The following is a 12,570-nucleotide window of genomic DNA, read 5'->3' as shown; positions in this document are numbered from 1 at the left end:
ATTTAAAAATAATCATTATTAATTTATAAACAAAATAAAATGTTATTTAACATGTTGCCACAGTCTTTAACAGTACAGAATTCAGACAGACACATTACCGGTACTTTGAGTTTTAATGCAAACAGTTGTCAGCCTTGTCAGTGAGCATATCATTTAGCAGATTCCATTGGGTTTAGAACTTGGAACAGGACCGTGGTTAAGATGGGTTTGATGTTAATCCCAGCTCAAAGTTTAGACTTTAGCTGTAATAGGAACACAGTTGGACCAGCCTCCAGCTCTCGGTCCTGGTTCATTAAAGGCCTATTCAGTTTGTACTCGAAGTAATACAAATTTAGTGCACTGTACATCTCTTATGAGAAGCTTCTGATAAGCGAAGATCAATGTATCATGATTTTTCTGGCTGGTGGTGCTCTACATCATAGTTTATTGTTTTGTATTTGCCTCATTAATGAATATTACCCTAAGTAGTTAGCAACATCCCTGCTACCTCAGTTTGAGAAATAAAGAATAGAGTATAAAAGGCAGGAGCATCTAAATAGAAGAGCACATATTGTTGTTCAACTAGCAAGAAGTTAAAAAGTGTCCCAACTTTTGTTGTTAAATTTTATGTTTAGTGCATTCTAACAATGTTCAATGCAACATTCGGTCTGACTGTGCTAATCTGTTGTTTTTTTTCTCTAAATCTGTTTGAAAGATCAACCTCTATTTATTTAATTTCACTCATTTTTGACAATCAGCAGTTTGACTTTTCCCTGCAATTGTTTGCCTTGTGCTTTCTGCTGTAACAAATACAACTAATCTGTTGTTTAAAACATAAATGTTTAAATAATAATAATTATTATAATAATAATAATATTATTTTTCCCAGATTTAAATCTACCCTGTTTTTTACTTTAATTTGTTCATAGGCAATATGTTGGACAGTATGCTGCAAAAAGCATCCAGTAAGGAGACAGCGGAGAGTGGGAAGAAGACTTTGGGCAGCACGGCCCCTGCTTTGTCTTCCCAAAGATTCCTGTGGTGTCACTGTGATTCACACTGCCCCGATGATTCAACCAATAATTCATGCAGGTAAAGAGGCAACACAGTACCAACATATCTGTATGCTTTAAAACAGTTACATCTGTTATTTTTAATTTTGACTTTGTTTGCTACACTTATTTTGTCTTAATATTTCTTTATTTTTTTATTTTGAAGAACGGATGGGTTCTGCTTTACCATGGTGGAGGAGGAAGGAGGGGTACCAGTCGTATCTGGAGGCTGCCTGGGGCTGGTCGGATCTGACTTTCAGTGTAGGGTGAGTTTGAACAACACAATTCAAATTAAACCTTTTTTGTCACAGTTTTTAAAGTGCTGTGACAGATCTTGTTGAAAAAATTAAGATGGTAAGATTTGCAATGGGCGTTTAGAAAACCCAAAAAGGATTTATAACCATTTAAACAGTCTCCTTTTTGCTGAATTTAAGTGAGGTAAAGTTAGGTACCAGGTATAAGTATGCATTTAAAAAGACAGTTTGACATTTAGTTTGACCAAACTATTCACGGCTGTGAGTAGTTGGGATTATAGAAATGGTTCCGTTAGCTACATGCCATAATAATGATACTATTATTATTAGGTAATACTAATCCTTTCAGAATAGGGTTTAAAAGCATTGCTAGCATAGCACTATTAGCAAGGACATGTACTCACATCTCTATCAACTTCGCAGCAATATCAAAATGCTTCTTGAGCTTTAGCTCCAGCTTCAGTGTACTTCAATGGTCATACTGTTTTCCTAGCGCAACTCGAGTTTTACCCTTGTTGAAATCAAACATCTTCTTGCGCCTTGTTACACTTGATCTTGGACATTTCTTCTTTTTTTTCTCTCGCAATTACGTTGGGAGTTCCACCCTCACTCGCCTCCATTGCCTCGGCTTGTTGACCAATTGCATGCATGCGCAGTGACGTAACCCCGGTCACATGATAATCTTTCAGAAAAATGTTGTATGCAACTGGAGTGAGACACTGGCATATAAATAATTTTTTTTAAAATAACATAAATATGTATTTACAGCAGCACTCCAACTGCAGGTTGCTCAAGTGTGAGCCGCCAGAATCGTCAAAGACTCTTTCAGAAGAACTGAGCGAAAGTCCGGCTGACTCTTTTTTAAGCCTATTTGCTATTGTGATGCCCTGTATAACAGAAAATTTGAACAGGCATGTTTTTATCAGTTCCAAATTCAGAGGTTTACATTCATTTTCTTGGTATTTGGTAGAACTACATTATAAACTGAGCATGTTTTGTTGCGGCATGTTTGACTCAAACATGCCACAACCAAAAACAGTATGAAAGGTAAAAAAAATCTCAAAGTTCATTCTTCCAGAGCTGCTGTAAACTTTTCAGTATGACATTAATCCCGTTGGAATAAAACATTATTTTATTTCAATGCTTTTTACACGTATTTACCACCAGTACCAATTCTTTTGAAAGGTCCTGTTTGTTTTAAGTGCTAATACCAGGATCAGGTTTATTGAATTACTTTTTTGTCCTCAGGACACAGTGTCCCCCCATGAGAGAAGATCGTTAGAGTGCTGCACAGATGAAGACTTCTGTAACAAAAAGCTGCATCCCACACTGCCACCACTCAAACCCCCTCGTAAGTTTATCTCTCACTGTCATCGCTCTCTAACATTTTCCCATCCTGTACATATTCCAGTTGGTTGTTTATAATCAGACAATTCAATGATACAGAGGAACATGTAAAAAATGAATATTGTGAAAAATTTGGTTTTTTTTTTGTCACCCACTTCACAAAGTTAAACTCATATAGATTTGTTACACAGACTGCAATATTAAAGTCTTTATTAATTGTAATTTTGGATAACAGTTAACAAAAACCCCAACTTGAATGTCTCAGAAAATAAGAATATTGTGAAAAGGTTTGATATTACAAACCCAGTGTAACACCTTAATCAAGCCTTAATAACCTAATTAATATATTTAACTCAAAACATCTGGAACTGTTTCTTCTAAACGGTTTCTTGGTCTGGGTTGGTAGGCATTTCAATTATGGGGAAGACTGCTGCATTGACAGACATCCAGGATAAGTTATTGATGTGTTTTATCCAAGCATGTGAACAGAAGATTGAGTGGAAGGAAGAAGTGCATCAGCAACAGGGAGAACCACAACCTTCATAGGACTGTCAAGCAAAGTCCATTCAGAAATTTGGGGAAGTTTCACAAGAAGGGGGAGTCTGAGGCTTGAGTCAGCGCATCAAGACCGCCTACGCACAGTCGAATCCCACATATGGGCTACAAGCGTTTTACCTGGACTAAGAAAAACAACGTTCAAAGTCCTTTTGCATTTAATTTGGAAATCAGTTGGGAATCAATGTTGCTTTAAGTCTGGTGTGAAGTTTTCACAGTCAGTGATGGTTTGGGCTGCCATGTCATCTTTACTGTGTCCACAGTCAAGGCAGCCATCTACCAAAAAAGTTTACTACTTTCTTCAGCTGATAAGCTTTATCGAGATGCTTTCCTTTTTCAGCAGGACATCGTATGTGCTCACACTGCCAAAAGTATCAAAAGCTGGTTTAGTGACCATGGTGTTACTGTGCTTGACGGGTCGGTCAACTGGTCTGACCTGAACCCCATACAGGATCTATGTTACATTGTCAAGAGGAAGATGAGAGACACCAGATCTAACATGCAGATAACGTGAAGTCTGCTATTAAATCAACCTAGGCTTCCATTACACCTCAGAAAAAAACATCATTTGATGCCTCCGTGCTATGTTGCTTTGATGCAGTAATTCTTGCAGAATGAGGCCCAACCAAGTACTGAGTGCATAGAAAAGAGAATACTTTTCAGAAGCCTGACATTTCTGTTTAAAATATCCTTTTCTTGAGCTTATATAATATTATAATTTTCTAATCATGAAAATTACATGAAATAAAACTTGATATATTTCACTCTATAAATAATGAATCTTTGCAATATATGAGTATCACTGTCTGAAATGAGCGGCGAAAAATATTGAACCTTTTCATGATGTTTAAATTTTTTAGATGTACCAGTAGTGAAAGCTCTGACTGATTCTCAAGTCACAATGACATTGTCGGGGAGTGAGGGATTTTGTTTCTCTCAGCTCACCAAGAGAAAACCAAGGTCTTGACATTTGTACATGTGAGAAGCAGGAAGCCAAGTTTGCCAGGAAAATCAGTGGCCTCAGCAGATGTCGAAGGCAGTCATAAATCTGTTAACTTATCATCTGAGATCAGAGATGCAATTCATTGACAAGGATGAGGGCATCTTCCAGCTGCTCTCGGGGTCTTGAGTAAAGAAAGAGTGTGCCAGAAGAAAATTAAAAATTGAACATCAGTTACTGAAATTGAGTGTGACTAATAGAGACAAACTGGGGAACACAGAAAAAACAAACAATATTATGGAATGTTTTTGGATGATGATAATAATGAAAATGATTATTCATATCTTTTCCTGTCTAGTGTATGTCGATTGGAAGATCCACCACATGGCACTATTGATTTCAATTACAGTGTGCATCATTATACTGGCTGCCATTATTGTCTTCTGCTACTTCAGGTAATCACATAGAACAGTGACAATGACTCACTGCCTCCTTCTTTAATCTGCACACAGTGCGCTGTAATTTATATTTCTTGCTCGAGGATTATTGATGAACGTTTGCTGAATAACATTGTTTTGTAGGTACAAGCGGCAAGAGTCTCGTCCTCGGTACAGCATCGGTCTGGACCAAGATGAATCATACATTCCTCCAGGAGAGTCTCTGAAGGACCTGATAGAGCAGTCACAGACCTCTGGCTCAGGCTCAGGTCTCCCTCTGTTGGTGAGATGCCCACAAAACACGTTTGAAAATATCCCCCCTTGCAATTATTGTCCAACTTCAATCCTTTTATCTTTTGATTTCTTTCTTCACAGGGGATCAAATAATACCCATAAAGATTATAACAGCATGCATAGTGTTGCTTTTTTGTGATTTTCTCCTTTAGAGAGCATGTTTGCTTAGATTTAACTAAATTTTTAATACAAACATTATAAAGCTTATGAAAGAGCTGGCACACAAAGCACACCCGGATGTGGAAAATAATTTTCCCGTTCTATGGTTTTGCTCGTCCCCAGGTCCAGAGGACCATAGCCAAGCAGATTCAGATGGTGAAGCAGATTGGCAAAGGGAGATACGGCGAGGTGTGGATGGGCAGGTGGAGAGGGGAGAAGGTGGCTGTTAAAGTTTTCTTTACCACTGAGGAGGCCAGTTGGTTCAGAGAAACTGAAATTTACCAGACCGTACTGATGAGACATGAGAACATACTGGGTGAGTCTAACTAATTGACCTATGTGTACCATTCTTTTAATACTGAACCTTACGTTTTCATGCACCTAGAAATTATAAAGTGTACATCTATTATTATTTTATTCTTACAAAAGCTTTCCACATTTTTCAACTTGAAAAATAGCACTCTTGTAAACACTTTGCATGCTTGCAATAAATATATTTTGATTTGCTGGGGAATTTATTTTATTTTATGGTTGGATAGAAAATTTGGGTTTGGTTGAACTACAGTCAAGGCCAAAGTTATTCAAGCCAAAAGTTATTCATACCCCAGGCAGATTTAGATGTAAAATTATTTTCACTCAATATAGAACTTTGTTTCTGATAGGGAGAGACAGTTGTGAGTAACCGTTTTTAAAGGGACCACATGTGAAAAACATGTGTATATGTACAGTATAGTGTTCATTGAACAGTATTTAATGAAAAAAGTGTTTAGAAATATAAGCTTTTGCAATGTATCACTACAATGTTATGTAAAATTTGCAGCATCAGCTTGCATTGCTAGCAATGATAATGGGAGGCATGTCAAACTGTCAATCAAACACTACACAAAGCAAGTGTGGAACACAGAAATATTACACTGTTTAATATTTATAAAAACAATTAAGGTATTTTTTAAGCATTTATGAAATAGCATCATAACTTTATTAACTAGTTTTCAAAGACCAACATCACAATAACTTTCTGCACTAAAACCGATAATCACCCCGTGTTTTGTTGTTTTGTTTTCCTCAGTTCCCTTAGTGTTCAGTGAGTTCAGTGAGGCGGAAATAACATGCAAGCGAATGGGATAGGAACTGTATCTGGATTTGTTAATATTCATCAGTGAGAATGTTTCTTCACAGATGTAGGTAGATCCAGAGAGAGCCAACATCCTCTGAGCATGCATCCACAAGTGTGGAAAGATGTTTTCTTATAGTGAGGTATAAAACTCTGACAGTGATACTGACTGAAAAAGCTCTGACAGCACATTATCAGACTACAGATCAATGAGTTCAAGCTGGACATCACTAGGCGCATTATCTGCAGTGGGTTTTCAAATCTTGGTAAATCACTGTACAGTCCCCTAACATGGGTGAATAACTGTAGAGGTGATTAGATGATAGTGTGACCTACTGCAATGTTAGCATTTGAGTGAGACTGTCCAGAGTCAAGCAAGACAAGTCAATATTGTCCGTTTTCCTTTGCAGCTAAAGTGCCAAATTGCTTGAAATGCTCTCGATCCCCCTCGCTACTGTGCGCCCTCAGAGAGATAGGTTTGCATCTTTTTGTTAATAAGCAACATTTTGGACCGTATACTGCAAAAAGCAAAATACTTTTAGCCTCTCTTTTTCTTTCAGGGCAAATTAGCCCTGCAGACCCTACCAAACAGTCTTTAATAAACTCCACGTCGGAGAATGGCTCACCATGTCCTGCAATTTTGTGGTCCTTTACTCCAACTTCCCCTGAAGAGTGGAGTTTTGCAAAACATCTTTATCGCTTTTACAGTTTAGCTTGCAAATCTGTTGATGCTCATCCCAGCTCTGCATCAGTCAAATTCTTGTCCTTCTCACTGTGTTTTACTCTCATAATGCCAGCTCACATTGTAATTCTTAGACCCTGTTTTATAATCTCTACACACTAAGCACACAGCTTTACAGTTGATTTTAGAAAATAAATATTTAGAAGTCCATGCCTTCTTAAAAACTCAGCATTCTGTGTGTCTTTTTTAATATTAGTTGACATTAGGGCTAAGAGACAATTTCAACAAAGTAATAGGATTTACACCTTTACTACAAACTCACACAGGCCAGTCAAATTTAGTCAGTGGGCCTGATGTTGCCTGCCGGCCGTAAAATGCCCAGATCTGTCTTAAAAGACGTCAAAACAATGTGGAGTGAGTATACATTTTGAAATAGATTTATCTGTCGTGATGAACTCCAAGTCTGAGGGGTTGGAATGCTTCTCAGCAATCACCCTAATCAGAAAAGGTGCTCAAATTGTGAGGAAAACCTAACTCTAGGCCTCTCTTTATTACCCATCTGTCCATCATCTCTCCTTTCGCAGGTTTCATAGCTGCAGATATCAAAGGAACTGGCTCCTGGACCCAGCTCTATCTCATCACAGACTACCATGAAAATGGGTCTTTGTATGACTACCTGAAGTCCACCACCCTGGACAATAAAGCCATGCTGCGTCTGGCTTATTCATCTGTCTCGGGACTCTGTCACCTTCACACGGAGATCTTTGGGACTCAGGGTAAACCCGCCATTGCTCACAGAGACCTCAAGAGTAAGAACATACTGGTGAAAAGAAATGGGACCTGCTGCATTGCTGATCTGGGACTAGCGGTAAAGTTTATTAGGTGCGTATTAGGCACTTTATATTTAAATGTATGTTTTGGAGGCTTTGCCCATAGCTGTTAAAATGTCTGTGACTCTTTAGTGACACAAACGAGGTGGACATCCCTCCCAACACTCGAGTGGGTACAAAGCGTTACATGCCTCCAGAAGTGCTGGATGAGACTTTGAACAGGAGCCATTTTCAGTCCTACATCATGGCCGACATGTACAGCTTTGGCCTCATCCTCTGGGAGATTGCTCGACGTTGTATCTCAGGAGGTAAGTACAGTGCCTTGCAAACCATTTCACACCCCTTGAACTTCTTTTTGTCACATTAAAACCACAGACTTCAGTGTATGTCAGTGGGACTTTATGGGATAGACAAACATAAGAGGAGCATGTGAAGAGGAATGGAATGCATTCATCGTCTATGAATTAATCTGTTGTAGAACCACGTTTCACAGAATTTACAACTAATATTAAGTCTTGTGGACTCTGTCTTTATTAGCTTTGGACATATAGAAACTTAAATCTTTACTCATTGTTCTTTGCAAAGTAGCTTCAGCTGAATCAAAGTGAATGAAGGGAGCCTGTGAGCAGCAATTTGTAAGTCTTACCACAGATTCTAACTGGACATTGTCCCTGCTTAGGAAAAATATCCCCACAACATAATGGTGCCACCACAACTTTTGTGGTGATGATGGTGTGGTCAGTGGTGATGAATAGTTTTAGTTTTTAGCCAACCTTTGAGCTTGTAGGCCAAAGTGTTAACCTAAGGACCTTCTTCTACCTGCGTGCAATTGCTCTGTCTCCTGCATGGCTTTTGGGAAACTGTCAATACAATTTAAGTTTGAATTTTGTGGTTATATAGGTCTAACGGCATCTTCGTAATATTCTCCGATGTGACGAAATCCCTCCCTAAAGCCAACTTTTCTCTGTGACTTCCATTATACAGGAATCCTAGAAGAGTACCAGTTACCGTATCATGAGTTAGTTCCCACAGACCCTTCATATGAAGACATGAGGGAGGTGGTCTGCATCAAGAAACTACGGCCATCCTTTCCAAATCGATGGAGCAGTGATGAGGTAAAATATGATAAAACATTTGACATTATACATGCACAAGCAAACAATTGACCTCCCTAACATAAATCTGTATGTCTGCAGTGTTTGAGACAGATGGGGAAGCTGATGACAGAGTGCTGGGCCCACAACCCGGCCTGCCGACTCACAGCCCTGCGGGTCAAAAAGACCCTTGCCAGAATGTCAGTAATCACAGGATATCAAGCTGTGAGACGCCACTGCCAGCTGTGCACAGAATGGACACTGACAACCACAATGGCTTTGTTCCAGCCAATTGCAAAGCCCTCATCTCTTGGAAAAGAGGATGAGCAGCTCAGGAGATTGCACAATCATAAACACGCCCAGAACTCTGCAACTCAAGTCTCTTTAAAATCAGCTATGTTATATGTGGCCAGGTTTGATTGATCAAATCAGATTCAGATTAGTGTGAGTATCGAAAGCAAAGCATCATGAAAATGTCTCAGATAGAAAACTTGAGTTTAACTTGTGGGTGCAGCTGCAGAGATACTCCAACTTTCTACTGACCAGTAAGTGGAACACAATATCTGTGCTTTCTGTGAAAGCTACCCTACCTGTAGATGAAGGTCTGATTGATAGAAGTGAAAGGAAGTGGATCAATGCAGTATGTCATTGCAGGAGACACATCCTTTCTAAACACACACCACCCCACTACTGACTTTATATTATTAATAATATTGTTATTGTTTAGCGAATAAACACATTTTTGTCACTCATAAATGGACAGCTTTTGGTTGAATGACCTGACACCATGTGACACAAGTATTCTGAGGCTTTACTGTAAATTTTGTTCATGGCGATAAAGTTTCTACACTGAAAATTCTAAATTTTTATGTGTTACAATAGACTAATTGAAGTTGTAAAAGTGCATTTTTCCATGTAAAACTCAAATAAAAGACTTGTCTGTGGGAAAATAAAGTTTCTATGTTGACATTAATTCTGAACGGAGGTTTTGAGAACGTTTGTGTTTTCACCATGTTTGTAACCCCTGGAAAACTTGGCTGAAAAAACTAGGAGTTTTCACACAAGGCATGAAAACTTAACACAAGTCCAAGTCAGACTTTTACTGTTGCACTCATTTGTTGTAAATATTCTCACAGCTTCCACTTTGTAACACAGAATTAATAATTCATACAAACCCTTCTTATGAAGGTGTCATGCTAAACTATGGTAAAGTGCCCCCAACATTTGGGAGAACCATTCACCTCTTAGGCTACATTCACACTGTAGGACTTGATGCTCAATTCTGATATTTTGCTAAAATATGATTTTATTTTGGCGGCCGTTCATAATACTATTAAATGCAAGTGTTATTATACTGCTGTGTGTGTGAATGGGTGAACGTTTGGGGTCGTCAGACTTGATAAAGCGCTATACAAGTACAATCCATTTGCGTCTTAAAAACAACAACAAAAATTGAAAAATGCAGATACTTGTTATTATTAGAAAGCTGTTGAGAAGTGGGAGCTGACAATATTAAGACCACATCATGGATAACGAAGTAAGGTAAGAAGAAAGAACAGCTTTTAACCGGTCTTTTGTGGATCGCTAACTGCTACTACTGTGTGTGGTTGTGTGGTGAAAGCCAGGCCAGTGACGTAAAAGACGGATTAAATGCGACATGACTATTCAAACAGCAGACGTTTTGAAATAAGTACATATGGAAGTGGCATATAGCAGATTTATTATTCTTTTTTTTTTTGGTATGAAAATATCTGAATATTTGCCTGTGGTGTGAATGTAGCCTAGATGCATACAAAAGACTTGCAAGAAATGTTTTGGAGAAATGGTGACTTGAAGAAGGCACTATACTGCAGTTTCTCTACAGAAGGTAAAATAGATTTATTCACATCTCTGAGCATCCTGCTGACTGTGTTGTGGCAATAAAAAATCATCCCACCATGCCTTTCTTAGTTCCAATCATTGCAAACTTCTAAGCTGTTGCACTGATTGTAGAAATGGGCAGCTTTAGCAGAGTAGCTCCATTCTGATAGCAAGACTCATGGAGATCAACCAACATTTGCCCTGTAGGAACAGCATTTTCTCTTGTCTTTCCCATTTTGCAGGGTATTTAGGAGAAATAAAATCTTGTGCCACATCAGATTTATACCCTAGGGAAACAGGAAGTTGTGCGTTACTTAATATGTCTGGATCCTTTTTTTCCCAATACCGATCGAAATCATTTAAGAACAGGCATTTACTAAAATTAAGTCCCTCTCTTGTACTCCTTTAAAATGAATGATATGCATATTTGGTAAAATTACAAATTATATGTTATCAGCATTAAATGGTCCACATTTTAATAGTAATTGAGTAGCACTTAACTCACTCTCCAATTATGTTCCAGAGGCGTCAGTCTCTTCTATACACATTCCTTTACAGTGACAGATATTTTATCCCAGCCAGTGTTGTTAATACATCTCAAAAATCCTGGAGCCGTGAGCTACCTTCAAAAGCTACAGAATTAGTGAAATGAAGTCCACGGGTGTGAAATCTAAATGTCACATGATCTGTCAGTATAAACACCTATTCTAAAAAAAAGTCAGAGGCTTCACACCACGAAGACCAAGGAGCTCTCCAAACAAGTCAAGGACAAAATTGTTGAGAAGTACAGGTCAGGAAGGGCTTAGAAAAATATACCTAAATGTTTGATGTTTCCCCCGAGCACCATCAAATCCACCACCTTTCAAAGGAAAGCATATGGTACCATAGCAAACCTGCCAAGAGAGGGCCACCCACCAAAAGTCACAGACCGGACAACGAGGGCCTTAATCAGAGAGGCAGCACAGAGACCAAAGGTAACCCTGAAGGAGCTGCAGTGCACCGCAGCAGAGACTGGAGAATAAGCTGTGCACTCCATAGAGCTGGGATTTGTGGAGGGGTGGTCAGAAAAACAATCACTTAGTGTTAAAAATAAAAAGGTATGTTTTGAATTTACCAAAAAGTATGTGTGTGAGTTCCTAATGTACAGAGGAAGTTGCTCTGGTCAGACAAGAATGAAATTGAACATTTCAGCACCAAAGAAAACATTAAAGCTAACAAATCCCCCCCCCCCCCCCATTAAAAAAAAAGAAAAATTAAGCATCTTCGCAGCGAAACATGTCAGTGGCAACATCATGCTAGACAGTCATTGCAGTCTAAAAACCTACAATTTCAGATTCCACTGTAAGGTTGGATGCATATATATATATATATGTATATATATATATATATATATATATATATATATATATATATATATATATATATATATATATATATATATATATATATATATATATATATATAATGTTCACGACGTTTAACAGAAAGATTTGGGAGTAAATTTGATAGCAAGGCACTTATACAGAAAAACAGGTAAAAGCAAAAAAACAGTTATTAGACATCTCAGGATAGTTCACACAGGTCTTAATAAAACATGTAAGGTTATTGAAACATACAACAGGACCAGGGTTATGTAATCTTAAAATTTGTCTGAATCCGTACAACACGTTTTCATGAATCAGAAAAGAAACAGCTTATACTAGCACTGAATAAATGAAGTATTAACAACACAATTGCAATTATTTTTGAAGTGAAAATAAAATAAAATTTTTGAAAAATACATCTATTAGAAAAAGAAAAAATTCGTTGTTTTTTCTGCAATTTTCCTGTCTCTAATCCCGTCCATTCTCTTTACCATATATATGCTTGAAATTGGTAAACTTATCACACAGCAAGGGATATGTTTCCGCCACTATTTAGATGATATTTAGCTATATTCATCCATAAATCCTGATGTACCAAGTAGTTGTTCC

General features: G+C 38.0%; 1 protein-coding gene across 1 annotated transcript in view; it reads left to right on the top strand.

The window, feature by feature from the left end:
- The window catches only part of bmpr1ba (bone morphogenetic protein receptor, type IBa), an 87,685-nt gene extending 78,592 nt beyond the window's left edge, over nucleotides 1-9,093 (top strand). Inside the window, 11 exon segments of the mRNA XM_012882333.3 lie at nucleotides 909-1,071; nucleotides 1,198-1,297; nucleotides 2,534-2,636; nucleotides 4,486-4,582; nucleotides 4,709-4,847; nucleotides 5,141-5,333; nucleotides 7,398-7,695; nucleotides 7,776-7,951; nucleotides 8,628-8,758; nucleotides 8,840-8,944; nucleotides 8,946-9,093. Of these exon segments, the coding sequence (XP_012737787.2) occupies nucleotides 909-1,071; nucleotides 1,198-1,297; nucleotides 2,534-2,636; nucleotides 4,486-4,582; nucleotides 4,709-4,847; nucleotides 5,141-5,333; nucleotides 7,398-7,695; nucleotides 7,776-7,951; nucleotides 8,628-8,758; nucleotides 8,840-8,944; nucleotides 8,946-8,966 (1,526 nt within the window). The 3' untranslated portion in view covers nucleotides 8,967-9,093.
- Nucleotides 9,094-12,570: the final 3,477 nt, after the last annotated feature.

Source organism: Fundulus heteroclitus, chromosome 12, assembly GCF_011125445.2.
Source record: "Fundulus heteroclitus isolate FHET01 chromosome 12, MU-UCD_Fhet_4.1, whole genome shotgun sequence".
Classification (NCBI taxonomy): Eukaryota; Metazoa; Chordata; class Actinopteri; order Cyprinodontiformes; family Fundulidae; genus Fundulus; species Fundulus heteroclitus.
This window is presented reverse-complemented; position numbering and strand designations above follow the sequence as displayed.